The 26,990-nt window shown below is 35.2% G+C and overlaps 3 protein-coding genes across 4 annotated transcripts; 1 reads left to right on the forward strand and 2 right to left on the reverse strand.

The window, feature by feature from the left end:
* The first annotated feature begins 282 nt into the window (after positions 1–282).
* Positions 283–14,658, forward strand: LOC136815257 ((E3-independent) E2 ubiquitin-conjugating enzyme UBE2O-like). Of its 2 annotated transcripts, none has more exons than XM_067071700.1 (18): positions 283–392; positions 4,036–4,247; positions 4,452–4,625; positions 4,862–4,959; positions 5,963–6,164; positions 6,713–6,822; positions 7,092–7,252; positions 7,502–7,733; positions 7,946–8,139; positions 8,694–8,983; positions 9,865–9,960; positions 10,245–10,338; positions 10,994–11,166; positions 11,583–11,769; positions 12,130–12,305; positions 12,642–12,903; positions 13,519–13,720; positions 14,207–14,658. In XM_067071700.1, exons 1-18 carry the CDS (start codon positions 326–328, stop codon positions 14,370–14,372), a joined length of 3,096 nt encoding a protein of 1,031 aa, XP_066927801.1. In that variant the 5' UTR covers positions 283–325; the 3' UTR covers positions 14,373–14,658. The 2 variants fall into 2 exon arrangements, with proteins under 2 accessions (XP_066927801.1, XP_066927802.1); XM_067071701.1 differs by having other exon boundaries at positions 7,949–8,139; positions 14,207–14,486.
* A 1,605-nt stretch (positions 14,659–16,263) lies between these two features.
* LOC136815258 (glycoprotein 3-alpha-L-fucosyltransferase A-like) lies at positions 16,264–17,561 on the reverse strand. Its single transcript, XM_067071702.1, has one exon. It carries the CDS (start codon positions 17,478–17,480, stop codon positions 16,341–16,343), a length of 1,140 nt encoding a protein of 379 aa, XP_066927803.1. The 5' UTR covers positions 17,481–17,561; the 3' UTR covers positions 16,264–16,340.
* An 844-nt stretch (positions 17,562–18,405) lies between these two features.
* Positions 18,406–24,889, reverse strand: LOC136815255 (low choriolytic enzyme-like). The gene is made up of 9 exons (XM_067071697.1): positions 24,738–24,889; positions 23,839–24,009; positions 23,445–23,553; positions 22,520–22,623; positions 22,261–22,332; positions 21,789–21,899; positions 21,228–21,329; positions 20,281–20,454; positions 18,406–18,712 (listed from the first exon to the last, which is right to left on the reverse strand). The coding sequence occupies exons 1-9, from the start codon at positions 24,814–24,816 to the stop codon at positions 18,453–18,455; spliced, it is 1,182 nt and encodes a 393-aa protein (XP_066927798.1). The 5' UTR covers positions 24,817–24,889; the 3' UTR covers positions 18,406–18,452.
* Positions 24,890–26,990: the final 2,101 nt, after the last annotated feature.

Below are 26,990 nucleotides of genomic sequence, written 5' to 3' on the forward strand. Positions count from 1 at the left end.
GTAAGCCTTCCCCCCAAGATACTTATTCTCTATCGATCCCTATCAATACCTATGTTCTCTGGGTCCTCCAGCTTCAATCTAGAGTCGTTTCTTCTGCTTCCAGCATCTTCCACCACTTCTCCAACTTCTTCCAAATTCATTCATCTCCACTTTGCTTTGGCTTGTTTACAAAATTTTAGAAATGTCATGGCCTCACACTACACAATAAATAAACTGATTTTAATAATTTAAATGAGTGGGTGCGTTTGACCACGACATCACATATCTATTTTGAAAAGGTCAGCGAAATGTTCATAAGCCAAAACCACAAGAATAGTGAAACAACATGGCGGCCATGCGGAAGAAATCTGAAAATGAAACTGTCAAGGAGAACGATAGCAGCGTGCTGTTTGGTAAGTCTATCAATTGTTACATGAAGCTATTTTTGTTTCTGTTTTTTGATTTAATTCTACATCAAAAATTGGAATTTTGGTACTTTTGAACACAAGTGATATATATTTTTTTTGCAGTTTTGTATTTCTTTTTTTGATTTTTTAGACCTCTAGATAAACACTGTATGGGATATACAGTAGCATATGGTTGTCTAATTCCCTGTAGTTTTGGCTTTTCAATAATATACTGTATATAACATTGAGATTGGGTGACTAGAGTAGACTAGAGTAGCAACTCCAGAAGATTTTTTTTTTCAAAATCTATCCTATCTTGTAGAGCTTTGAAAAAGAAAGAAAATGAGGGGTCATAGGCCTCCAGAGGATAAGTGGTTGTAAAGATATTCAAATTTTAGTGTAAAAAATTTGACTAAAAATGTCAAAAAAAAGGTTAGGAAAATAGCTTGGAAAAATTCGAAAAATGTGTCAAAAAAGAAAAAAAAGAAATTTTCCTGTCATGCTTCTTAAATTTTGCATATTTCTTTTTCTAGTGTAGCTAGAGACCTCAAATTTGGAGGGAGAATTCTTTGATGGTGTTAGAATATTATTATATATATAAAAATATTTGTAAAATATTTAGTATATAATTTATCAAAATAACGAAAGATATATCTTTTTTTGAAAAAAGATTGACCTTTTCGCCTTTCCATCCGCCATTTTGAATTGTATGCAAAAATTATGATGGCCGAACTGGCCGAATTGCCGTGGTGAAATTCCCTTAGAAAGTATGCAAAACATATGCAAAAAGAGAGTATTAATATAAAACTTACATGCATTATTATATTAAAGTGTAATCTTGTAGAAGAAAGATTAAAAAATTTGCTTCTTTTGAAATCAAATTCGCTCATCTCTTAGAACAAGCACTTCAAAAAACCATAACATTAGACATAAACTCAAGCTGAAAAATCACCCGCGAAGGTATATACAGAAATTTCCTTATTCGGCTGACGGTAAATTATTCTCCTGGGAGTAGAACCGTAATCAAAACATTGATCTGAACCCTCTGAATGTATGACGTCATAATCACTGCTTTCAGTTTGCGTTTTTTGAAAGTTTTATGTGTGTACTCCGTCTTGGTGGAATTTTTTAATGGCAGGAAAACAGAATATGCAATGTCTTTAAGAACAAATTTCTGAAAGGCGTTTGTTGTTCTGTAAATATTTCTTTTTGGATTATAAGAAATTCCATCTTTTATTGTACTAATGATTATAATATTTCTTTATAAGATGCTTTGTTGTCTTTTTAATCTTTGTGTAAACTTGCATATGTTTTGCATATTTTCCAACTAAATCCAACCACGGCTTTTTCGTTCCTCTATTTTTGCATACAATTCAAGATGGCGGATGGAAAGGCGAAAAGGTCTATGCATGTTTGTCTCCACTGATGCAAGTTACCCGATCTCACGGTATCTTGAGAACTAACTGACTTTTTGAAAGTATGTAAAAAAGTTCAAACTACTAAATAGTTTTACTATGGTATGCTCTGTGAAAAAATCATAACCATTAGTGTAATATTCGTTCATCTATTTAAGATTGATGACAAAAGTTTGCGAAGAAAAACAAACCTGCTTGAGCACAAAAAATGCTTTTTTTATGAACACTTTTTTTCCACCGAAAAATAAATAACTTTTATAGACTCACCTTCCCCAAAGATTGAAGAAGCCTCTACTAATTAAAGTAAATGAGAGAAGATAAGAAAAAAAACTTAAAATCAATCAGAATTTACAACCCGAAGCTTTCAATTCACATGGCCAGAGTGTCAATAGAACAAGTTTGAACGAAAATTGTGATCTAAATCGCAATTATCCTGGGTTATACCGTGAGTGGTTCTAAATCCGATGAGGTCTTTCTCAAAGATACAAACTAAAATAAAAACAAACCTTTCCCTGTGATGCAATGAAGATACCAAATTGTCAACTAAACTGAGAGATTTGATACACTGAACCAATTGATCCAAATAACAACAATTGCTTCTTATACAAAACATAATTTTTTATTACAAAATTGTTAACGTTTTAAAAACACGAGCAGCAGATTCAGAATAATAGAGGTAATTATTTTTACAACTCACACTTTATTGGTCACATTAATTGACGTCTTGACATTATAGTCATCTTGTTAGATGTTTTGTTTCCAGAGTTCTTGCAATAGTTTATTGCTCAACTTGGAGAGGGAATGTTTGTAAACGTAGATTTTTTTCATAGCAGTTATTTGAGGGGTCGGATTTAGACAGGGCTGTCGGATTTAGGACCACTAACGGTATTCAATTAAGATTAAATTGCGTTTGACAATTGAATTACATTTATTTGATTGCGCTCGATTGTGTTCAATTGATTCTGCGTTCAATTTGTTGGATTGACGCACCGTCTGGACATGATATTTTTTCATCCAATGAGATTGCAAGATTTCACTTTCCCTTTCTCTAGTCCAATAAAACACAGGATTTCAGTCACGTAAAGACATGGGGTTTGAGTCACGTGGCATCTCTATTGAAAAACTCATTTGAAATACAATTGAAATAAGGTGTCTACTTGGGGTCATACTTTTGGCTACAGAAACTGAAAGCAAATGATTAAGATCAATGTTTTTGGTTTTTCTGCAGGACAAAAGGTATATAGGAAGGCTTACTAACAGTCTAGACTAAGCTAGTCCTCTTTTATCTTTGCCTTTGTATCATTACAATGCTGACAAGTTGACACAACACATTTGGGTGGTCTCTGTCCTCTGTGTCTCAATGTCCCTAATAATTTAAGTACATGGGTACTAAAATACCACTTCTCTAAAATGAGGTGGTGGTATGCAAAACAAAAAATCATTAAAACCCCTTTATTACACACATGTTATATGCTTGAGATTTTAGTACCAACCCCCTGTCCCTTATGCTGCTCTCCATAACTTCTTCTCTGACCTAGGTTGGGCAGCTTTTTTCAACAATATGATACCACAATATACATCTGCCTCGTTGAAAACTGGCAACTGATTCAAAATGATGAGTAGATGATGAGTAGTAAAAAACAATTTATACAAAAGTAGGACGAGGATTCCAGTGCTAGAGTGCTGGAAGAAAGTAGAGGAAGTACAGAAAGAAACAATCCTACTCTAGTAGAGTTTGGTTTTATCATCTGGAAATCAAAATGTAACTAAAGTAAAGAACGTACCTTGTGTTTCTTTGTGTTACAAGCAAAAGCATTCTTTGTGTATGGTTTTATATCTTGTAGTTTTCGCAAATGGTTTTCTTTTTAAACTGTTTGTCATAAACGGTGATGAACTCTTTCATTAAAAATTATCCTAGGTATTCACCACGTATGGGTAACTCGTTTGTCGCACATTGAAAAGTGTTTGTATTAAAAGGAAAGCATGAGACAAACTGTAATCAGTAATAAAAATAGCTAAGTTAAAAGTTTAGATAAAAGGAAGAAATTAGAGAAGAAAGTCATAGAGAAATAAAGTATATTTTTCCCCATTTTTATTTTCCTATGAAATTTCACCACCCAGAATTTATTGCCATTGTATCTGCATATTATAATCAAAATGGGCAGACGAAAAGCCCAAATTCTATTATCAAAACATGTTTTTTAAAAGTTGATCAAAACATCTTTTCATCATAGGTATATTTGAGGAAGATTTGATACAGACAAGAAACAATAAAAAGCAGCTTGGCATTGTCACAAGGGCATATTACCAAGATGATGAAAGTGATGATTCTTTTGAAGATGAAGACGAAGAAGAAAAACTTGAAAAAGGAAAAGTTGAAATTGGATGGTACTCCATGAATTCAAAATGGAACGATAAAGATACTGAAGTTGTCAACGAAAGCACTGTAAGAAAAAGTTTTCTTTTAAAGTTAATAATTGTTCAAAAAAATTTCTTAAGAAAAAGACTTGATGTCCCTTATAATCACATATTTCATTATGACCTGAGTAATAACTGATTTTTATCAATTACGACATCGTCACAAGTGTCAACATAGTCATTCCTTGTTATTACAACTTTTCATAATGCTTATCATTCCTGCAAAATTTAGGTTGAATTGGTTGACCGAGCAGTTATGCCTGGACATATTGTACGATGGTCAAATAAATCAAATGGTATTCAAAAAGCTACAGTTAAAAATGTTCAAGTGTACGTAGATCTTCAGATTGTTGGCACCAACCAAATCGTAAAAAATATTAATGCAGAAAATCTTTTACCATTAAGTGTAAGTATCCTTATATAAGCCATACCCCTAGGTGACTGAGTGAGAACTTTTAAAATTCATATCAGATCCATTGATGATCAGTGTACAGAGCTCTTCATTTACATTTTTATTTGAATTTTGTTATTGCAAGTTTTAAGGAAACTATAAACTGAGAATCTGTACTTTCTCTTCACTTTTGTAGTTTTAAATAACTAAAACAGTTTTAATTATGTTATTTTTATATTTTGTGTATATAGGAGTATAGAGAGTCAAATGCCATTGTAAAGGGTCCTTGGCTTGGGAACATTCAGGAAGTCCACTACACACTAACCCTGGTTTTGAAGAACAAAGCAAGGTATAAAACAACATTCAAAATGCCAGCTTTTACAGATATATCTGGATATGAAAATCAATCATCATCAGAAAGAATTTTTGTTGATAACAATCCAAAGAGTTTCTAAACATGAACTAGGAATTTTTGACCACGAAAAGCGGTCAGATAAATTTGTGTTTTTATTTCTTTTTTCTCCAGCAGAGTGTCTATCCTTATCATTTGAATATATTGTATTGAAGAGAAAGCTCGACTCTGTCACATCTAATTAGAGCCACAATCCGCTATACAGCCATTTCAATGTTCTTGGAGCTTGATTAGGGTGTTAATTTCAATCCTTTTGTATTATCAGCATCAAAATAATTGGTGGCAAAAACTTTGCTGAAACTGATTTGAAAAGCTTTGTATTTTTGATTAATCATCAGATCATTTAGTAGGGGGAAATTTGTAAAATAGAGTATAGGTGATTTCAGTACCTAACTCGAGATATTGAGCTTCCGAAAGCGCAAAAACTGGACAAAACAGCTGTTTCTGGCTGAAAAACACTGAAAAACACTGTTTTTAAGGATTAATATCTCGAGTTAGGTAAAGAAATCACCTATACTCGCAATATATCACTAATCTTAATTTTTTGAGAGCTTTCCAAAAATATACAACAGGTCTTCGTTTTCTCAAGCTGAAATTTTCATTAATTTTTCACCCTATGATTTTTGCCTGAGACCGTCGTATTTGTCCGAAAATCACACCAAAAAAAATTGGCACCCAAGTTATTTTGATTCCCCTACCCCTTAGCTTTCCAAAAATGTATAACAAGTGCTTTGACTAAAAAAGTCGAGCAACCTCAAAAAAACGAACAAATTTCCCCCTACTAATTGTTTTCGTGAAGATTTTTGTCAAAATAAAGAAAATAGAATAATTGATTAGATTCATATCTCTACAACTTCCCAATTTTTAAAAACTCCCTAACATTTATGTCTATGTGAACCAGGAACAAAAAAACATAATATGTTATTTTCTATTACTGTAGATGTATCATATCTGGAGAGGACATTGCAGACCTTGTAGACATAACTGATCAAAGAGATGAAGATTCGACTTTTTACTGTCCTGACTTTTACCCTGGCCAACAAGTACAAGGAGCGCCAAGAGCTTTCAAAGAAGCGAAATATATCTCTGGTGTGAAACCTATTCTTGGCAATCAGAGAAGTGTCAAAGCTATTGTTGAAAAGGTAGCTAATTATTCACTGTCAATTTGAGAAAGTAAGGCTGGAAAATGCAGTAATTACTTAACAATTGTATGCGAAGCACCATTAAATTAGCTTCTTTCTTCCGACTGATTTCATTAATGTAGACTTTCCACATGGAAATATCTCTTCTTTCATATCCGTCATTTTTCAAAAGAAATGGAGCTATCTCTTCTCGAAACAACTTGTATGATAAAAAAGTGCTGTAATATTATTGTTGATCAAACTCTAAAAAAAAGGATCTACAGTTACTTTGGCTGCATTCAATGGCCACTGAATGTTTTTCCGTAGCTTCTGTTGAATTATCATTAATAAGGGGTATTAGCAGGTCGAAGTATCAGGTATGATATAGAAGTGTCATAATATCTTGTCAGTCTGTCGATCAGACTCAGTCAATACAAAAAAGACTCTACAGTATTTTCGCTTCATCTTTTATATCCCCCAACATCACTCAATTCTTGTTTTTTCCGTAGCTTCTGTTGATTTATCATAAATTATCGACTGTTATCAGTTCTCTGTTTCTCTATTTGCAGGTTGAAGTATCTTCAGTTGATGTGGAATGGCATGTCAGCGGCTACTCTGGTGATCTGGACGAATCTATTGTCCAACCAAGTAATATTCTATCCTATCAAGATCTACAAAGGTATTAAACTGTGCTCATCCTTTGTTTGGTACTATATTCAGGTTTCTTTACATGTAAAGATGTTACTTCTTGTTGAGTTGTTGAATTTGATATCAGGAAAGTTTAGGATAGATAATGGATCGTTTTCTAAAATCTCATTTTGACATCTCATTTATTAAGAATAATCATTCAATGTGAAAACATATAATTTTCCTGGGTCAGATACTAGACAAATTTCTCTGTTTCGAATCCTCTCTCTAACTTCAAATCCTTAAAACTATATTTTCCAGTGCAGACGTATCACAACTCAAACACTTCAAGGAAGCTCATTTACAAGTCGGCGACAAAGCTTTTTATGTCTTAACAGAAGAAAATGTCAAGTTTCTAAAGCCAACAAAAGTGCCAGCAAACACTTCGGTCGTTACTAAAAGGACAGGTGCTGGGGCTGCAGGTGAAAGGAACATCTTATATCTTTTTAATAGAATACTGGTGTTAGTGAAATTCGCTTGTTTTTGGTCTCCTTTCTTGTAAACCAAGTTAAAGGATCTGTTTTATGAGAAAGTATCGATCTTGAAGACAAGGTGGGGTGTTTCTCTAGTTGTCATGATTTAATTTTACAGTTTATGATTGTAAAATAAGTGTAGAATTAACTAAAGACGAGACTGGTAAATGACTTTTCACTTTTAAATTATTTCCAAAGCTGCAGCGTGTGAAACAACGCAAACCGACGATGAAGATACCGATGAGGGTGCAGACATTGAAGCTATGGAGGAGGACAGTGATTATGGTAGTGAAACGCCCTCCGCCCTCAACTCTACCTCTCAGCCAAAATCAAACAGTCTAGGAAGTACGCCTTCGAACGGTAGTGGGCGTAGAGGCGGTTCACGTTCGAGGAAGAAAAGATACTCACATTTACAGAAGAAAAGAAAAAGGTTTGATACAAATAACTTTTTCTATTGAAATAATATAACATGACTTTATGCATAGCATTAAAGTTCAAAAGCACGCGTGTCACCTATCCCTTATATTTTAATTCTAATTAAAGTAACTTGAAAAAATTTACTTTTTCAGTTTTCATTTCATTTCTAACATATTGTAACAATGGTTGTTAAAATGCACTCGTAATCTCCTTATCTAATTCTAGCAGATATCGTCCTTTTGTCAATATTGAAGCGGGAAACAAAATATGCGTCGAAGTATGCCGAACGCGTACTGTAGCCAACGTCGAATGGCAAGACGGCACATTTACGTCAAACGTCGCGTCAACTGATCTATTTCCTTCCGAAAACCTGGACGAATTGGAATTCTTCCCTGGGGATTATGTCATCGACAAAAGAGGTATATAAAGGTTTTTCATGTTTTTAAGTGACTTTCGCCATTATGAAAACAAATGTTCGATTTGTAAAGGGATCGCCTCTAGTAATTCGAAGATTAACTTCCATTATCACGGAAGTTACGTAGCTTAGCAAAAACATGAATAACTTGCGTTGCTTTTTTGCTTTGCTAGACGAAAGAGGGAATCATGCAAAAGCGAAAAGTTCTGTCCCATCTCTGGCACTTATTTTGTTGGACATCTGATATAAATCTAAAGTGGAAAAATGTTTTATTATGCCCAACCCTTTTTCCCGAACATTTAAGGGAAAAACTTTTGTTGTTCAACGCGGAGAAGTTTAAAATTGAGTATTAAGAATAAATAAATACATAAATGAATTTCGCGTACATTAATTTTTTGCGAGTATTGACAAATTTCACGAGAATTGGCTTTCGCTCGAAAATCTAAATCCGGATGTATTATGTAAAACCTCTAGGAAAATGAAAGCTACCAGGTGAAAATTTTATCTATTCCACGTGAAAGCTAATCCACATCTGATTGTTATTTTCATTTCTTGTAGTAGATGCAGAAGCCCAAGAAGTCACAAAATACGGAGTCGTCCAAACGGCCGATTTTACCGGTCGCATATGCAACGTCCGTTGGCTTTACTACACTAATGATCCAACTGCTGTCACGGTGGAAGAAAAAATTGAAGAAGACGTATCCGTATATGATATCACGTATCATCCGGACTTCTCATTCCGCCCGGGTGACATTGTAGTCCGGTTGAGCCCTACCGATAAGTTTGCCATATACCAAGGTGCGAAAGATGAATCAGGCAATGCGAACAGACTATCGTCTGTAGGCCAGGTTTGTCCATTTTTTAATTCAGATCTTCAGTTTTCGGGTTTTCGTTGTTTTCCTTCATTTTTCCAATAAACTTCGAGATGACGCGATAATTATTATGAGACTTTCGTATCTACGAGATTTATGTTTTGTCCGGAATCATATTTTTTTAGGATTCCGTAATTGTAATCATTTTAAACAATCTCAAGTTTATCTTTAAAATAAATACTTGGTCTCAGTTTTTAATATTCGTACTGTGTATTTCTTTTTTAACATGTCAGCGTAGTTGTAGATTAATTCCCTTAAAAGTTTATCCCACACGATACCAAAACAGAGAAACTGAGCAAAAACAATAACAATAAAGACTTTAACTGGCGCGTAAGAGGAAGCCCAAGAACAAAACTACGCATCGTTAAAAAATTACAAAATCAAACAAAAATATCTTAGAATTAAACCAAAATACACTACAGAATAAATCGTCAGCGATTGGACGATGATGAATGATTCATTTTGTAAATAGGCAGTCGAACTCTATTAGCTTTAAAAGCTAGTACACAGATTTGTACACATTTTTCGACTTTAAAGAATATATACATTAACATTATCGAGGTTAGGCACGGGTTTATTTTGAACGTAAAGTGCGATACCTTAGGCCTGTACATAACTTGCCAAAGCACACCATGCAATTTAAATCTTATGTACAGGCCTACGATATCGCATTGAACGGTCTAAATAAGCACTTGCTTAACCTCGCTATTAACATTTAACATTACAAACCAAAAGCGAATGGGCAATTTGCCACCATTTGCTAAATTTACCAAGATCGATTACCAAGACAGTTATTAGAAGCGATTGGATGATTTACCAAGACCAAGGTTAAAGATTTTCTCTCGGTCTTTTTGCAGGTTATTCAAGTAAATTCTGACGGCCGTGTGGACGTTGTATGGATCGATAAAAGACGTTCAAGTATCATTCCAAGTGAATTGTACTCCATTAATCAGGTACAATAATGGGTGGAAATATTTCAACCAACCCACTTTAATCATCTTAGGGATCTATATTGTTAAGATTACTTACGAAACAGACATGGATTTATAAAGCCCGAAAAGCTAGATGGCGTGCTTTAAGCTCTTCCAAGTAAAAAAAAGTGAATATCGAAAAATATATTGCTGCTATTGTTCTCGAAAACCCGCGAAGCTTCTGATTGGTCAAGCGACCACTCCATGGCCGAAAGGAATCATGGGTAATCAGGACGAGCGGTAAATAACCTCCTCTTTTTCTTCAGGATGATTGGGACGGAAGTGAACACGATTATGATGACGATGGCGAATTTGATGATGACGTCATCATGGGTGATTTGGACGAATTCCCAGAAGATGGTACGCAAATTTCCATTATTTTCGATGGTCGTTATTTTGCGGCACTCTTACTTGAAATTCTAGCGAGGTTAAGCAAGTGTTTATTTATTTAGACCGTTCAATGCAATATCGTAGGCTTGTACATAAGATTTCACTTGCATTGTTTGCTTTGGCAAGTTATGTACAGGCTTACGGTATCGCACTTTCTGGTCAAAATAAACCCGTGCTTAACCTCGCTTATGCATTTGTATAAGGCGTTTGTGCATTTTCAAATTAGAAAAAGTCCATACTAATGACGAAAGAAGCTAAAATTTACGACTTTGATCTAAAGAGCATGCCAATATCGGCACTGCCTAAAAAGTTCCATTCGCTTTAAGTGTGTACTTCTTACTAACATGTGGAAACCATCTAAGTATCTAAGTGTAAATATACTAATGATACTGGCATGGTTTCCACAATGTAACGATAAAGAGTTCACTCCACACTTAAAGCGAATGAACTTTAAAAGTACGCAGATTAGCTTTAGAGTAATATCTTTAGAAAGATTCATTTCGTCATATCAACTATGAAAAGTTTTATCCCTTGGGATAGTATTAAAGTTTTTATCTTTCTAAAGATAAAAATCGTCCTCATCCTTCCATCTTCCATCCATCCTTCCTTATCTTTCTCACTTCAGACGATGGTGAATGGGAGACATCCAGTGAAACGAGTGATACTGGAGCGGAGCTGAGAAACCAACTCTCCCCTCTGGAAGACGTCATTCAACGCTCGTTGAACGCCCTCATTCCAAACACCGCCACGGATGTTGTTGTAGGAGCACCCGAGGAAACAACACAGCTGCCCATAGAGGTTCTTAGTTACTACTTTTTTGATCTTTTCCAATTTGGATTGTGATGAGACCATATTCTCGGAACTTCACACATCCTTGAGACGGTTTTGCTTAAAGGCCGGTCTCCACTTGCGCGCGCTGCAATCGAGGAGCAATGCTTCCACGCTTATGGTCACAAGAAAAATGAAGCAACTCCATTGGTGCGATCTGACGAGTGCGCTACATTTTTATGACGTAATCTTTTTTTCCAAGCAAAAAGGATTAAAGCCAAAACGTGCAATCGCAGCTCGCGCTAGTGGAGGCCGACCTTTAAATTGAAATCTGAATCGTGTTTCCTTAAGTATCAACTAACCAGTCAAGTCATTAGCTCCTAGAATCTTTTTCGTTTTTTTCTGCCATGCTCTCATGTGTGTTTTTCTCTTTTGTTTTTCCAAAGACATCGAACGAGACGCCCTTAAGCGAAGATCACGTGATTGGGATGAACAGGCGGACAGTTGAATTTATGAATGCTCTCGACAGACATTTCTTCGCACCTGTCAATCAACAAGCTCAAAATGAACAAATTTCGGCGCCACAACGTCAGAGCATCGATGACGAACCGACGGATATGAGCCCAGACGAAGGTAAGGAATCTTTTAAGCGAACTTATTTTCTAGGAACTAATTTTTTGTTGAAAGTGGTTATTATTTTTTCGATTGAGCCAAAATTCTTTCAATTCTCTTGACTATTACGGACATACTATTACGAAAATTTCAATTCCCGGGAAACTCGGGAAACTAAAATTTTCGCGATAGACACCCAAAACTATATATTTTGTCTGCTGAAACAAATAAAACTGAGCAAATTGATTTTTATCTTTTGATATTAACAAAGCACAAAGCTAACAAAAAGTTAAAATAATAGGCTTTCAGACCAGGGTTTTTTACACGGACTATGACTTAGAGCGTGTCGACTGTGTATGTCATAATCTTTCATCTATTCAGCAACGAAATCATGTTTTCAAACGCTCGAACAAGCCGACCAATCACATCAGTTCTACAGTACCACGTGTCTTCCCATTAACCCAAGGAAATACAATGCTGCTATTATGAAAGATATGAGACTGATGAGGTCACACTTACCACCTGGTATTATTGTCAAGTCCTTTCAAGATCGCATAGTAAGTAAAACCAGTCCTGAACCTTGACAAACAAGCCGGAAGAATAAAACTGCACGAGCCTTCCCCCCTTGTTAAGGCTCATCCTTATTAGCTAGACTTGACCCTTTTTGTATTTTCTACAATACTGGAGTAGCTTTAACTGAAATTCGTCCAAAGTGTAAAAATATTTATGTAGTTACTAGACACATCTTGATCAATAAAGCATAGGCGAAGACTAGAGAGCAGATCTCATATATAAGATTTAACGCCACTCATTTCCTGCATCTCGAGTAATGTACTTGAAATATCTTTTATGCATGACACACTACATCTTTCTGTCTCTCTTTTAATTCGCAGGACTTGCTCAGTATTTTGATCACCGGTCCAGTTGGTACACCATACGAAGATGGTCTATTTGTTTTCGACTTGCAATACCCGGATAATTATCCAATCGATCCGCCCAATGTTCATTACCACGCCTTCTGTACAGACCGCCTCAATCCGAACTTGTATCAGGAGGGGAAAGTGTGCGTTAGTTTGTTGGGCACTTGGACTGGTAAAGGGAATGAAACATGGACATCGAAGTCGACCGTTCATCAATTACTCTTGTCTATTCAAGGTTGGTAATAGGGAATCTTAAAAGTTTGGAAATTGATAAAACAGAAAATTAGGTGACAGCTAATGTTAAAATTTTGGTCATCCTTTACGTGACTTTACCAGCATATAGCTCAACAAAAATGATCATGTGATGATAACACTGGGGAGAGGTTTATTAAGAGTTTTCTGGAAGCAAGGGAACGACTAGCATAGCTAAACTTATCTAAATAGGGCCGCCTGGGCCAAGCATTAATTCTGAAATTCAGTTCCCAAAGTCATGCTCTCAAAACATTACTCAATATCGATTTTCATAAAACTTCTTTTGCGTAAAATCCCTTAATGTGTCTTATTTTCGGGGATTTCACGCTTTTTACTCCTCGCCAAAATTACTTCTATTAAGATGAAATGCCTCTGTTTTTAAATATTCTGCTGTGCCCGTAAACGCTGATCTTAAATTTATCCTTTATTTTCATAGGCTACTTTATTCCAAAATACTTACAGTACAATGACCCCAAAATGTAGTTGAATCTGAAACCATCCTGGTAATCTCATTTTAGAATTAAACTGTAGGCCGACAAAATTAAATACAAACTTTTTAAATACTTTACTTGAAATTGCTCTTTTTTATTCTTTCTAGGTCTTATTCTGAACGCTGAGCCATACTTCAACGAGGCTGGATACGAGAAACAAAGGGGCACTGTAGAAGGAAAAGAAAACAGTCGCGTGTATAATGAAATGGCACTCATCAAAATGATCGAAAGCTTAAGAAACATGATACAAAGACCACCAAAAGTTTTTCAAGATGAAATTCGACAGCATTTCCAAGAAAAGCTACCCCGGTATGTTAGTTTTGGCTTCATTCCCTCTCAGCTCAACGTTGAACAACAAGAAAACACAGTACTGGTTTTGTGCAGCTTTGAAATTTATGAATTACCAGAGGACTGCTTAACGTTTCCTTCCAGATGACTTACTGTCTAAATTTAATATAGACTCAAGGACTGTAAAGGGTCCCTATTTCAGTTTCTTCAAAACTGCATGGACTTTTCAATAAAACGTATCATTTTTTGGGCTCCAACTAAGCGTATTCGTGATTTTGATGATGCAAGATGGCAGATTTTTTAAGGTTTGGGGCATTTTGTATCATTCGACTGGACATATTCAAGATCCATATGTTTGTAGTTGTACGGAAAAATTTCACGCAGTTGAAAAAAAACTGAAAAAGGATCCTTTACGGCCGTTGAGGACGTATGTCAAAAGCCTTACTCGAACATTTTAAACTCGAAGTTTGATTGTTTTGTAGTGATTTTTCGTTATTTTTCTCTTAGATTTATTCAGCGTATGGAGCATTGGTTATCAATGGAAGGCGCCAGTTCGTCAACAAATTCTGATAACAATCCTCAATTTCCTCTGTTACCAATTTCTAAAGGTTTTCGTGTGACTGTACGCCGAGAAATGGAGAAACTGAAAAATATGAAAGGCTCAACGACCTGACCCTGGCTACTGTTGTTTTGGTGTAACCTGGTGATGTGTATTAATTGTATGAAGATGTTGTATGGTTAATATTATGTGTAAACAAGGGGTTGACCTTCGGAGTTGGCATATCGTAAAGAATTGAGAAAAAGGAGAAAAAATGGCGGATTCAATTGGATGTTTAAAAAATACTCTCAGGTGCTTAATAAACAGCCCCCGCTTGTTAATTTTTCAATTTTTTTGCCGAACCCCCAGACCTTTTTAAGGTCCCCCGTTTAGTAACTTTTTGAAAATATTTTCGACTGTAAAAAAAAAAGAATCCCTCATTTTGCTCTAAATTAACTTATTTTTTGGTATTGAGAGGTACAATTTCCCATCCCCCGGTTAATAACCCCCCGTTTATTAAAATTAAGATTTTTCCGACCCCCCCCCACCCACGTCTAAGGCCCCACCCCCATTTATTCAGACGCACCCTCCATTTTATTAGGCACCTGAGAGTAAGTGTCTTCGTGGTATGTATGCTGTGTTCCTTTATTTTGGCGACGGTGAATTCCTTTAACAAAGAATTTTCATTTAACATTGATTTAAATTTCAAGGTGATTGCTTGATTTGGTACAACGCACTGAAATATTTTGTTATGCCTACTTAGTTTTTACGATTAAATTTATATGTAATTCATATGATTGATATCTTGCTTCGTCCTGTTGACAGTAGCAGTTTCATTGAATATTAGAAGTAACATAAATTGTCATAAATACCATTAAATACCATTGATTTGGTAAAAACATGAAATGAATGAATTTCATCTTCCACATAATCTAGATTCATAAGTAGGAATAACTTTATCAGGCATTTTCTGAAAAAAAAAATATTTATGAAATCAATAGGAAAAACGACAAAAACATATTTTTATTTATTTTACAGTATTGAAATAATCTTTAAAATTTTTGATATCAACTTGTTCCTAGATTTTATATTATAAAAACGTTTATAAAATTTTAAATTATTGTTTTATTGTTTTCAGTTTGTTTTAGATACAATTTTCTCAGTCATAAATATCAACTAAAATATTTTTCTAAGGACATTATCTTGTCACTATAGTGATACAATTTCGCGAGCGTTAAAAGAAGAGACTGGGCTCGAGTTTGTAATAACCCCAATAATAATAAAGTACGTCTTATTCACAATATTCTTAATTTTTAGATGCTCAAACAAAAATGTTTCAAAAATTTAAATTTAAAATGGTAAAATCATGGTTCTGGTATCTATCATAATTGCTTGGAAGACCCTATTGCAAACACACACAAATTGATTGTTGTATCCATGGAAACATAGGCATATGCGCCGATAATAGAGTACAAAACAAGCATCATGGCAAAGGTAAGAAATTAATTTTCACTTTAAAACTGGATATGTATGTATTATTTTTGTCTGCCTGAATTTGATTGACGGTTTCGAATAGCCTTCTGGTAAGAACAGAGTCTTGAGCATCTTATCTAACAGCGAGTGGAGAGGTAGGTTGGTTTAGAGTAATAGGATTATCACCTGTGGTAATTTACAAATCCTAAGCTTGAGTGTCGAAAAGACACTCCAGGTTTTAATTAAATAAAAAGCGTGACAGAGTCTTCCCTTGATTTTACTCGAGACTCGAGGTATTAAACGATTTCGACGTAGCCGATAATGGGGTGATTAGAGTACTAGGTTATCACCTGTGACCCATTAAGGGATCTTTTCAAAAATATAATCGATTTTCGTTTATGAAGTTCGATTAATGATTCGACTATTTAATCGAATAGCTGCCGTCGCTTAGTCGAATAGCTTGGACTATTTGATCTCCTATATTCGATTATTTAATCCTTGTATTCGATTAATTAATCCTTTTTCGCTTAAAGATCAAGATTTTGCTATGAAACCAGCTTCTACACCTACCTTTACAGGATTATACTCGATTCAAAACTTGCTCGTAATATTTGAAAGTGTGTATCATCCTTAAATCAAATACTTTTGAAATACTTTGTTTTCGTACCTTTTACACATTTTTGGGCTCCAGAAATCATCCAAATTTTTAGCGCGCCAACGTTTCACTCTGTTGAATTTCTTATTGATACTCCTGCATAAATTACATTTATAATTATGCGGTACGATTTCATAGTCTCTCCTCCATTTATGATATTCTAGATAAGCTGTCTGGTTTCGATCCAAATAATTTATGTAATCAGCGAGCTCTTTCGCGCTTTTAAAATCCAAAACATTTATATAACTGTGTGGTGGAGCAATACGTCTATTTCTCAATTTCCCGCCATTTATCATTATGGGAACCAATCCTTTCCAAAGCGATTCTTCATAAAATTTCTCCGTAACATAATCCGTACAATAGAAGTTCTCAACAGCGAGAAAGAATTTGTATTTAGCTTGTAGTTTAAAGCATTCCTTTGTATTGCGTTCACAGTGGGATAGCCCCGGGTTCACTTTATTCTTACACTTACCGTACAAATCAACTTCCAAATAACGTTTTAAGCTGTTTACGAAATCGATACGAAATTTCACACAATTACTCATCACAGAAAAAACTAAGTTACTCTTACTTCCAACCTCTTTTTCAATCAGTATAGCCTCGATTTGATGTTTTCGTTCAATGACGTCATAATATGGTGTGATGATTTCGGACTTGTGATAGTAAGTGGCAGTCCAATTAAAAAGATTGTTATAATCACCAAGTCTATATTTGCCAGTATTAACCGTAAAAGGGTTTTCTTGTGTCATGAACAGCCAGATTTGTTGTGGATTTCGTGGTATTTTCTGCATATCTTGAGGTGCTAATAAATCGTTACCGTGAAAAAGAACAATGTCGCTAGAATGTATGCGTTCGTGTTGGGTAGTGAACTCGCATTGCTTTCGTACGTTACAATCTGTCGTACTGATACCTGTCGGATATTTGCTTTCCCAGTTGCCACCAAAGTAAGGCGTGTATAGCAAGATGAGGTATGGTAAAGTTGATTTTGTTCCTTTTCTGTGTGTTTGCGCTGGTTTGGTTGTCCACGCTTCGATTTTAAAGTGAAATTCTGTTTGACTTACATAAAATCCGGTGATAATGAAAGCGATCATAAAAAAGGTTTTTCCTTTAGCCATTCTTTGCTAGTCTTAGAGAGTTTATTAAATCGAATTGCTTACGATTATTCCAACTCGAAGCTTCCATTTCATGTCGCATTGAAGTTTGTTATTGAAAGAAACTTTGAATAATAAAGTTCTGTACCCAAATTTTTGCATATTTTTTAAGATGAATAAGAAAATCCCATTCATGATTGAAAAATAAGTAATACGTTCATACTAATCTATAGTTTAAAGCTAAGAACAGTTTTCTATGATCAAGATTCAATAAAACGATTTGGCGTTATAAATATTTTACGAGAATCTCTTCAGTATTTTGTTTTCATTTCAGCGATATCAACAATAGACGATATCGGCTTTCCGAATTCTCCCCGAATGATTACCCATGATGCATTGCGCAAAAAAATTCACGGACGATATTGACTTACCGCGCAATGCATCATTGGTAAGCATTCGGGGAGAATTCGGAAAGCTGATATCGTCTATTATCTTGGTCTGCTAAATCTCCCAGGTTTCATCATTAAAAAGTTTAACCCTGCAAACTAAAATAGTTAGCTATAATATAATCTTTCTTATATGATATAGAAAAGACGCACCTTTTATACTGACAAAGCAGAAAACAATAGAATTTCTCAAAATTTGTGTTCGCTCGGCCAGGGAGGGGGGTTCTTTCTTTTGTCTTAAGATGATGTGGAAACAAATGGTAGGAGTTACGTTAAATGATGTTATGCCTTTTAATGTTATAAATGGATAAAGTAAATATTTTACTTGGATAGGCCAGTTATCTAGGACCAAAAATCTAAATTGAATAGCTGATGGAGGAAAAGAAATCCCAAAAAGGATGCATTAGGAAAATGGTCATCCCGTTTTTCTGACAAAACAATGAATAAGTGAAAAACTCAAAATCGAACGTTGTTTTTCGAGACTATAAATCGAAGACAGAGTATTTTGATGTTTGAGATGTTATTTCATATAATTTAAAAAACTTAAAATTTATGCTTCCACAAACTGAATTCTCGAACCAGCATTACATTGATGAAAGATGATAGCTTTGGTTCCCTCAGAAGGGTTTGAAGATCCTCGGTTAGGGTGAATACATTTTCCAGTTCCTTTATGACGAATGACAAAGTTTCTTCCACCTTGATTCACTTTCGAGAATCCTTCTTTGCAGTTCACTTTAAAGCGGATTGGAGACTCAGATTGTCGGCTCAGGGGTTCGGCGCATAACCAGCCTTTTGGGTGCCAAAATTTTCCTATGGTAAAAATTTTATGATCTTTTAAGGTTCATATAATATCCATGGAATAGTTATGTGTACGGAACCGCTTTAAAGACTACTATATGGCCCCCAAAACGGAGGTTGTCACTAAAATAAGGATTTTGACTTGTAGATTTATCAGAATTAAACGATTTTTGTTTATTTTGAAAGAATGATGGTTATACTAAAAAATGAGCATGTTTTTGATGGTATGAGACAGATTCAAAATAACATATTTGCGTCTGAAGGAAATATTTTAACACCAAAATTAGATAAAAATTGCATATAACTCACTCTAGCTCCTTGGATATTGAAAATAAGTTATGAAAATGGGGTATAGGAAACTTTCTACACCTAATGCCGTTCAGAAAATGCAGATACATCTGTGACTTTAGACTTAGTCATTTTGAAAATTTCTAAAGTTTCAGTTTGGAATTTGCAATATCGAAAATCTTGAAATATTTCATAAAAATCATAAATTTTATATCTATCGAGTCGTGAATTTAAGGGTAAACACAAATATGTTCATAGTTTTTCCCCCTATTATCACTGGGCTTAATAATTTGATTTTAACTGCACCTCCGTTTTGGGGGCCCCAAACCTGCGTTTCGACAACCAGGGGTATACTGTAAAAATTTTATCAAACAAATTTATGCCGGAAACCCTCTAAATCACATTTCCAAACTACTGTATGGTCAAAATTTTGTATTATTATCTTAAAGATATCTCGAGAAATCGCTAAAATTGCAAACCTCCGTTTTGGGGGCCATTAGAAAAAAGCTACCTATCTTTAAGCGATTGAAAAATATTGTTGAAATTGAAAATTTTGAAATTAAGAACTGTTGGGAAATAAAGTAGAGAAACAAAAATTACAAAAATTTTTGTAAAACCTCTTTTCCTCTAGATTTGAGAGACATTTTAAATTTGATCGACGTTTTGAGGGCCAACTGTAGATTTGCAATACCGTTAACTCTAAGTATTTCAAACTGTAATGAATTATGTCTACTTCAAATCTCTATTATTCAAATCTTTTTGTATTTCCAACTAAAATATTGGTTACCTCAGTCTGGAAAGTGGTCAAAATTTCTCCCTTTAATCCGAATCTTCCTCTAATTCGAATAAAACTTTTGGTTCCTTGAAGATCGAATTAGAGAGAGTCAACTGTAAAACATTAGTCCCCTCAGTTGGAAAGGCGTCTACATACTTTCTGTAATCCAAATCTTTCTAGAATTCAAAAAGAATTCTTGCAGATCCTTCACGATCGAATATGAGAGGCTCAACTGTGTATTTCTGTATTTTGAAAAAATAAACCATACACAAACGCATGTGGTCTTTTTCAGGTGCTTCTTAAAATAAATTAAACGGTGGGTAATTTTTTAAAGGGAGACCCATGCTTTCTACGATCGAAGCCAAAAATCAAAAGAAGCACCGGATTTGTAGGCTACGTCATATCTTCCTTCGTTGCGAGCGTAAAACTCCAACTCGAGTAAGGTCTAAAAGCCTGGAGCTGTGTATATTACCAGATTGTTGATAACTGAGAAATGTAAAAAAAAATGAAAATTTACCTTCTGAGATTTTAAATCTTGTCTGACAATTCGACGAGAAGATCAATTCGTTATTTCGGTCGAGAGCTAAACACATGTTACTTGAGGCGTGTTTTAAGACTTTTCCTTGTGGGGCGGATGTAGGGGCGGTAGATGGTTGTGTGGGCGGGTCTGTTGGTGGTGGTGTGTTTGGTGCTAAAAATGTTAAAGTCTTAAGTTATGTTTTTGAAAGTCTTAAATCATTATTGATTGTCTGATAATAATACAATAATGACCGGTTAATGAGGGTTGTATTGAGAAATATTGCCCGAGGTCAAATAACGACCGAGCTTGCGAGGTTGTTGCGTTGACCGAGGGCAATATTTTCAGTACAGCCCGAAAAAACCGGTCATTATTGTATTTGTTAACCGTTTCCTTGAGCTTCGATTAATTTTTAGTGCTTTATCCAGGAAAAATAGCGAAATAAAGCGAAAAAAACAAGGGAAAAGAGATGAAAATTGTTTTATTTTCTGACGTCAGAAACAAAAATGAGAGAAATGATGTCAACGCATTGTTCATTTTCCTTTGAAAAAGTGACGTCACAATGAATTTTCCTAACGACGGGCAACTCTGGGCAGTGTAGGCCCGTCGTCATGCGAAAAGAACCAATTGCATTGCGCAAAAAGCCGCGAAGCCTGCTTTGAAAAAGTAACCGGTTAACAAGAAGTTTTAGTGACTCTCTCCAAGTCATCGTATTTCAGAAGAGGTGGCGTGGTATAGGCTTTTGCTTGTCCACCAAAGAAAAAGAATTCCTTATGAAGTATAGAGGTCTACGAATCAGTCTGTATTTGGAGCTGTTGAAAACGATGACTGATTATAATACTAATGTTTTTTGTATTTCAAAAACTGCATTTTTGTCGGTTTGTTAGTTCTTTTATTTGACAGACAAAGGAGGATAAACTTAAAATTTTAAATGAAACACAGCTTACAATCCTTGCAATACATTGCGTTGATTTGCATGACATCAATTCTTGAAAAACCTCTTCTTTGACCGATGGACTTTGTCTTGTCCAAAGGCTCGATTGTGGGTCCTTAAAAATGCAATGGATAAAATGGTTAGATGATGGCGAGGAGTAGACCCCAAGGAAATTCGCGCACACCTTCTCAAAAATGTCAAAAAAGTCGAATGTCTAAAAAAGGTAAAAAGGTGAAAATGCGAATTCATAGCAGCGCGATGGAAAACCCATTGAGTTTCAAGCCCGAAAGGCTAGAGGCAAAACTTTAACTCCTCTCAGGCAAATTGAAGCCACTTATTTCCCATCCAAAACGCGCATAGAACGCGCCTTAATCATGAGGACGGATTGTATCTAGCGGTTCCTTTGTTTTGGAGGACTACATTTTTTGAAATCTAGCGATAGATTTTAGTTTAAATCTGGCGTTTGTGTAAAAACTATGCGCGAGCGTTCTGAATGGGAAAGAAGTGGTTTCATTTCCCATCCAGGAGTCTCGCCTCTAGCCCTTCGGGCTTGAAACTCAATGGAAAAACCTACCTTTTCCATTCCCAAAAGCACGTGACGAATAATGCATCATACTTTCCAAATCGTACGGAAACCCGAGGCTGTCAATGTGTGAAGCGTGCATTTTACGGAATTGATAAGAACCTAAAAGAAGTGGCAAATCCAAGGCTGTCAATGTCTAGGATGAATGCATCTCACAAAATTCCCGTTGAGAGTGTATTCTCAGCCCAAAATGATTACCCTTACAGTGCAGTGTTTTTTCACTTAAAACACACTCTTTACAGTGCAGTTTTTCAAATATTGTATAACCTTACAGTGCAATAGGCTTTGTCTTTTGGGGCGATCTTACTTCTATCAACTTTTCTTTGTTTTGTTATAGTAATTTATACCCTTACAATGAAATTCGGTTTCCTTGAAAAAACACACCATGAAAGGTCCGCACAAACCGTTGTAATTTATTCATGCAATGGGATAACGCACTGAAAGTACTATATACGATACTCACAACAAGCCATATTTTCTGGCCTCACTTTGATATAAAGGTCTCTGTCCGGACGGTTTTGTTCGTGCCATATTCCTGAAGATTAAGAAAAGCGTCATTCCAGGTCTGTCATTATTAGATATACGTTATATGAAAAACTGGATAATGAAACACATTTCTGGAACAAAATAGCGTAATCTATTTTTTTCTTGCAAATATCGCGACGTTTCGATTGCCCAATTTAGGGTTTTTCGAAGAAAAGGGTATGTTAAAATTTACTGACCTAAAGAATGGGCAATTTCGTGGAGAAGCGTTCCATGACTGAAACATCCTCTTGCCAGCCGTATAAAGTTTCCATTAGCCTGCATTCCAACCATAGAACTGCACCTGTTATGAAGAATCAATATTCTTTTTCTTTAACTTAACTAACTTCCTTCGATGGAATTATAGATATTGATAAAAAACGGAATTTTACGAGAGCTTAAAATGGGCTCTTCCAGAAAAAATTTGGAGGATTTGATGGAGGATTTAAAATTATTTGGAAATTTACCTCCCGGACATTGTGAATTTTTACCCCCCTGGACAACGAATCTCATTCCCCGGACAAGCATTGGTAAACCCCCTCAGACATTCAAAATTACCCCTAATCAGAGCCAGTTTGCCCCTAAAACAAGACAAATTCTGCAGATTTCCGGACAAAATATCCAATATATCCTCAACCCCCATGTAAAAATATTTGTTGGAAGAGTCCAATACACATCTGTTCCAATTATACATTGACTTTCAAGCCAGTATGGTAAATAGGGATGTTACTTTGGCCCGTTGAAAAACGGATTTAGCCGTTATTACAAGACATAAAACATTCCTTTCACTCCGCCGTCCCCAAAAGAGTAGATACAAAAGCGTGGTATTATAAAAAAAAGTTGATATTATAAAAATGAAAGTTGGTATTATAAAAGTGAAAGTTGGTATTATAAAAAAAATTTAGTATTATAAAAAAAGTTGATATTATAAAAAAAGTTAATATTTTTATTTTTATTTTTTCGTTTCTCTTTTGAAAAAATATTAAAAAGCCTTTTGGCGCGCCATAATCACGTCCCTATCTCACTTTATTAAAGTGCTAATATTATATTTACCGAGCAACATACATTATTTATGATAATCAATACACTTGATTTTTTTGGCCCAGCAAAATAGAGATACATTACCCTCTCCCTGAACCAAAGTTGATGTATTGTCTCTCGTTGGTCCTTTTGACAAATCGAAGACATGTCTGTGCTTCGTAATCTTTAAGAGCGTTTTCAAGTTTGACTCGGTCTAAGATGACAAAAGTTTACTCTCTTTTAGTCTCTACGGATAGACACAAAGATGATGTTAGCTTCAAATCATTCGAACCTTTCTCTAATTCTTAGAACACTCCGGTCTCGATATTAGCTTTTTTAGTCAGGGTGAAATGTATACCCAACAAACATATGTGGTGGACCTGAGATCTTACGAATTACTTTCGATTGTCGAAATTTCAATTTTATAGCATCATTTAAATCGAAATATCGCGACATAAAAAAATTCTCAAAGGTTTAAAAATCAAGGTTTTTAACTCACGGTATTGACTCTTCTCGTATACATCATCGATATGGTAGGCGATTGGTTTGTTGAACGGCCAATGGGTGTAAATGCCTCGTTTGGTTAAAGCGTAACCGCTTCCAGCGGGTGCATTCAAAATGGCTTGTTGTGTAGCATTAAGTTCAATATCTCCCTCAAAGTATTCAGAAGCTGGCAATTGGGAAGAAAAGAAAGTTATGAAATTATATCGAACGAGATGTAAAAGTTATTGTCTGTAAATTTTATTGTAAATTTACAAAAGGCAGTTCTTTAATACCGGAAGAATCTTCTAGTGTAAGATCACAGTATAGCGTTGTACTGGAAACCTTTCTTAGCCCTTTTTTGAAGGCATGGCGCCTTTAGTTAATACGTGTCATATGCAAAGTATTAGAATCTGCGGGGATCCCGAAATTTCGCGTATTTTTACTGACACGTAACTTCCATGTAACGTCATATGCGAAGTTTAAACTAAGTTACGTGTCAGTAAACATAGGCGGTTTTAGACCCCGTCGAACTTATCAGGGAAAAGATTTGTAATTGTTATTTCATTGTCAATTAACGAGCGTTGCACCCCTTCGCATGTTTCCGACGTACTTGCTCTACTACCGAGTTTATGTATGTGTGTTTTTCAGCGATGGAGACGGTAAGGTTCTAATTTTTATAGATCCTAACCAGCTGAGGACGACGGTAAATGAGCACTTTTACCGTCCTCGATAATGCGGGTCAGAACTGCGGGTTATTCCAAATCACTTCAGTCACTCTACCGTCCTCAAAAGTGCAAATACATAAACCCGTTACTGTCTTAAATCCGCCTGTGGTAAAAATACCATATGGGAAATTATAGTTGTCATATAGACTTAATCGTAGAAAGGTGCTTCCGATTTTCCGAAATTTCTTACACTCCATCAACTGGTTCCATTCGCAATTGACCAAAGCATTGCTAACAATAAGTATCACCCAGATGTTCAAGTGTAGCATTCTTCTTTTTCCTCGAAGCCCGAACGTCGAAGAAGGTGTCCAGTACCAATTGCGAGGTTCCTTTTTCACTTTAAAAGCGATATTTCAATTGCTTTAATCTAACTGGCCGCTTCTCATTTATAGTGAATCATGGTCGAATTCTCTAAACTTGATCTTCGATCAAATTAACCTTAAGTTTTTATAGTAAGAAAGGCCATGGTTACTTGATTTTGAATTTTCTGGATTTTTCTTATGGTGTAAAACTTATGAGGGAGGTGTGCGAATACTGGCGAATTTGTATTTTTTGGGCAAATTTGATGATAGGGCTCTCCTACACGGTCAAATATGGGTTTGGATTGTGAAATATGGTTTTGTTGACCTTTTTGATATTGATTTAATTCATAAAGTATCAACTAATTATTTCTTTGTTTGTCAATATTAGATGATATTTTAAATGACTACAATTTGACTGAACGAATCGGCCCTCAAACCTGAGCAAATATAGTTTTGTAAAAGATTTAAGTTAAACATTTACTAGTTGATAGGATATATAGCAAATTTTGCACTTAACTCTACTTTAGTCATGGCAATTCAACTGCGAATTTATCTCACGCGATTACCATCGCGTGAAATTTTCGAAAAGCTTATTTTCTATACGAACGAGAAAATTGAAATAAAATGAAATTCTACATACAGGTGTATCATTACATAATTCCGTTACTGGGTACTATTCAGTCGGAGGCAATTTCTTCTTGTAAATCAGGGTTCAAATGAGTGGCTTAGGTCGTGTAAGTGGTGAGAGTACAGTGCCGCAGGAAGCATTTTCATATTGGGGGGGGGGGCTGAAGTTTAGTGAGCCAACCATGATTTGGCCCGAGGGGGGGGGATTTTGAAAATTAGAGTTCTAGATTGCTTGAAAATGCACTCAAATCAAAAAATGCTTGACAATTATGACAAATTAAAAAAGAAAAAAACTTTGCATTTTGCAAAATAACCATTTTTGAAAAAATTATTGGGGGGGCATAGCCCCCTTGCCCCCCCCCCTCCCAGCTGCTACGGCACTGGTAGGTGTAATAGCACTTTTGGTCAATATTCTTTCTTCCTCGTCAAGTGTAAGTAGAAATAATGTTAATCTCTCTTATTCCAGGACTCCCTAAGAGCTGCAAGATGCATCACTTACTAACTTATCTTTCCGAATTAAGGGCCTTCAAGTAATTAAGAGAGTCATTGATTTTTAGGTTATGGAAGTAATCTACATACAGTTGATGTAACTCTTTTCTTGCATTTTAGAAGTGCTTGTTTTTAGAATATTATTGAAATTTCGGTAGAGACCAATTTGTGGTAAAGCAATGAGGTCAAAGCGTCCGCAAAAATTATCATTTTTACCATTCTTATAAAAGGAAGTTGGGCCTACTCATTCACCATCAAAGAAATCCGAAAATCCGTTTTGAGAAGAATAAAAGAAATTTCGAAATCGGAAATAATGCTTTCAGCGTGCGTAAGCCTCACATGTAAATATGAAAATTTCTTGATCACCATATAAGGTAAAATCGGAAATAAGGCTGCCTATATTGATTGCTTCATTAACGCATTTACACTAGCAGTACACGTGTATTGCTTTTTCACTTCATGAAGTTTTTTTTAACTCCACGTGCCAAATAAAGTGCGTGTTTTTTTTCATAAGAACATCCAAATTTTTTGAAGCATTCGGATGTTCTTAACTTTTTCAGTTTTAAGCATAAAATGTTCTTAGCATTTTCTTATTTCGCCATTTTGTGAGTATTTTTGTCCACTTTGTAAGTATTTTTGTCCATTTTCTTAAGAAATCGGGTGTTTTAAAGTCCACAAAGCCTTAAAAATGTTCTTAATATTTTGACCATCGAGGCCTTGTTGTCTTACATAGTCTGTTCTTATAAAAAGTTTTAATTCTATCTCGCCAAAATCTGATTTTTTTGCTAGAAATATACCTTGAAAATGCGGCTCCATTGTCCCAGGGACAAAATCAGCTTGTCTTTTGTTTTTTTTTATCACTTTTTGTCCCATGAAACAAAAAAAGAAGCCATGGGACACGCACTTTTTTTCTTGTGTTTCACTAACTACAGTAGTGAAAGTCAAGTATCACAAGAGCCTCCTCCAATCTGGCTCTTATAAAAACGTGTTTTACTTTCAAAAAACTTTAAGGTCTTGTATTCTTT

The sequence above is a fragment of the Clytia hemisphaerica genome, unplaced genomic scaffold (genome assembly GCF_902728285.1).
Source record: "Clytia hemisphaerica strain Z4C2 unplaced genomic scaffold, Clytia hemisphaerica genome assembly, whole genome shotgun sequence".
Taxonomy (NCBI): domain Eukaryota; kingdom Metazoa; phylum Cnidaria; class Hydrozoa; order Leptothecata; family Clytiidae; genus Clytia; species Clytia hemisphaerica.

What these genes read in the sequence shown, in the direction of transcription:
- LOC136815257 (XM_067071700.1), top strand. Translation starts at nt 326, where the DNA reads ATGGCGGCCATGCGGAAGAAATCTGAAAATGAAACTGTCAAGGAGAAC. An exon ending in TCAAAGCTATTGTTGAAAAG is followed by an intron (nt 6,165 to 6,712) that starts GTAGCTAATTAT and finishes CTCTATTTGCAG; the next exon opens with GTTGAAGTATCTTCAGTTGA. An exon ending in GACTATCGTCTGTAGGCCAG is followed by an intron (nt 8,984 to 9,864) that starts GTTTGTCCATTT and finishes GTCTTTTTGCAG; the next exon opens with GTTATTCAAGTAAATTCTGA.
- LOC136815258 (XM_067071702.1), bottom strand. Translation starts at nt 17,480, where the DNA reads ATGGCTAAAGGAAAAACCTTTTTTATGATCGCTTTCATTATCACCGGA.
- LOC136815255 (XM_067071697.1), bottom strand. Translation starts at nt 24,816, where the DNA reads ATGCTACACTTGAACATCTGGGTGATACTTATTGTTAGCAATGCTTTG. An exon ending in ATGGAACCAGTTGATGGAGT is followed by an intron (nt 24,010 to 24,737) that starts GTAAGAAATTTC and finishes CCCAATTGCCAG; the next exon opens with CTTCTGAATACTTTGAGGGA. An exon ending in AAGATTTAAAATCTCAGAAG is followed by an intron (nt 18,713 to 20,280) that starts GTAAATTTTCAT and finishes TTTTTACCATAG; the next exon opens with GAAAATTTTGGCACCCAAAA.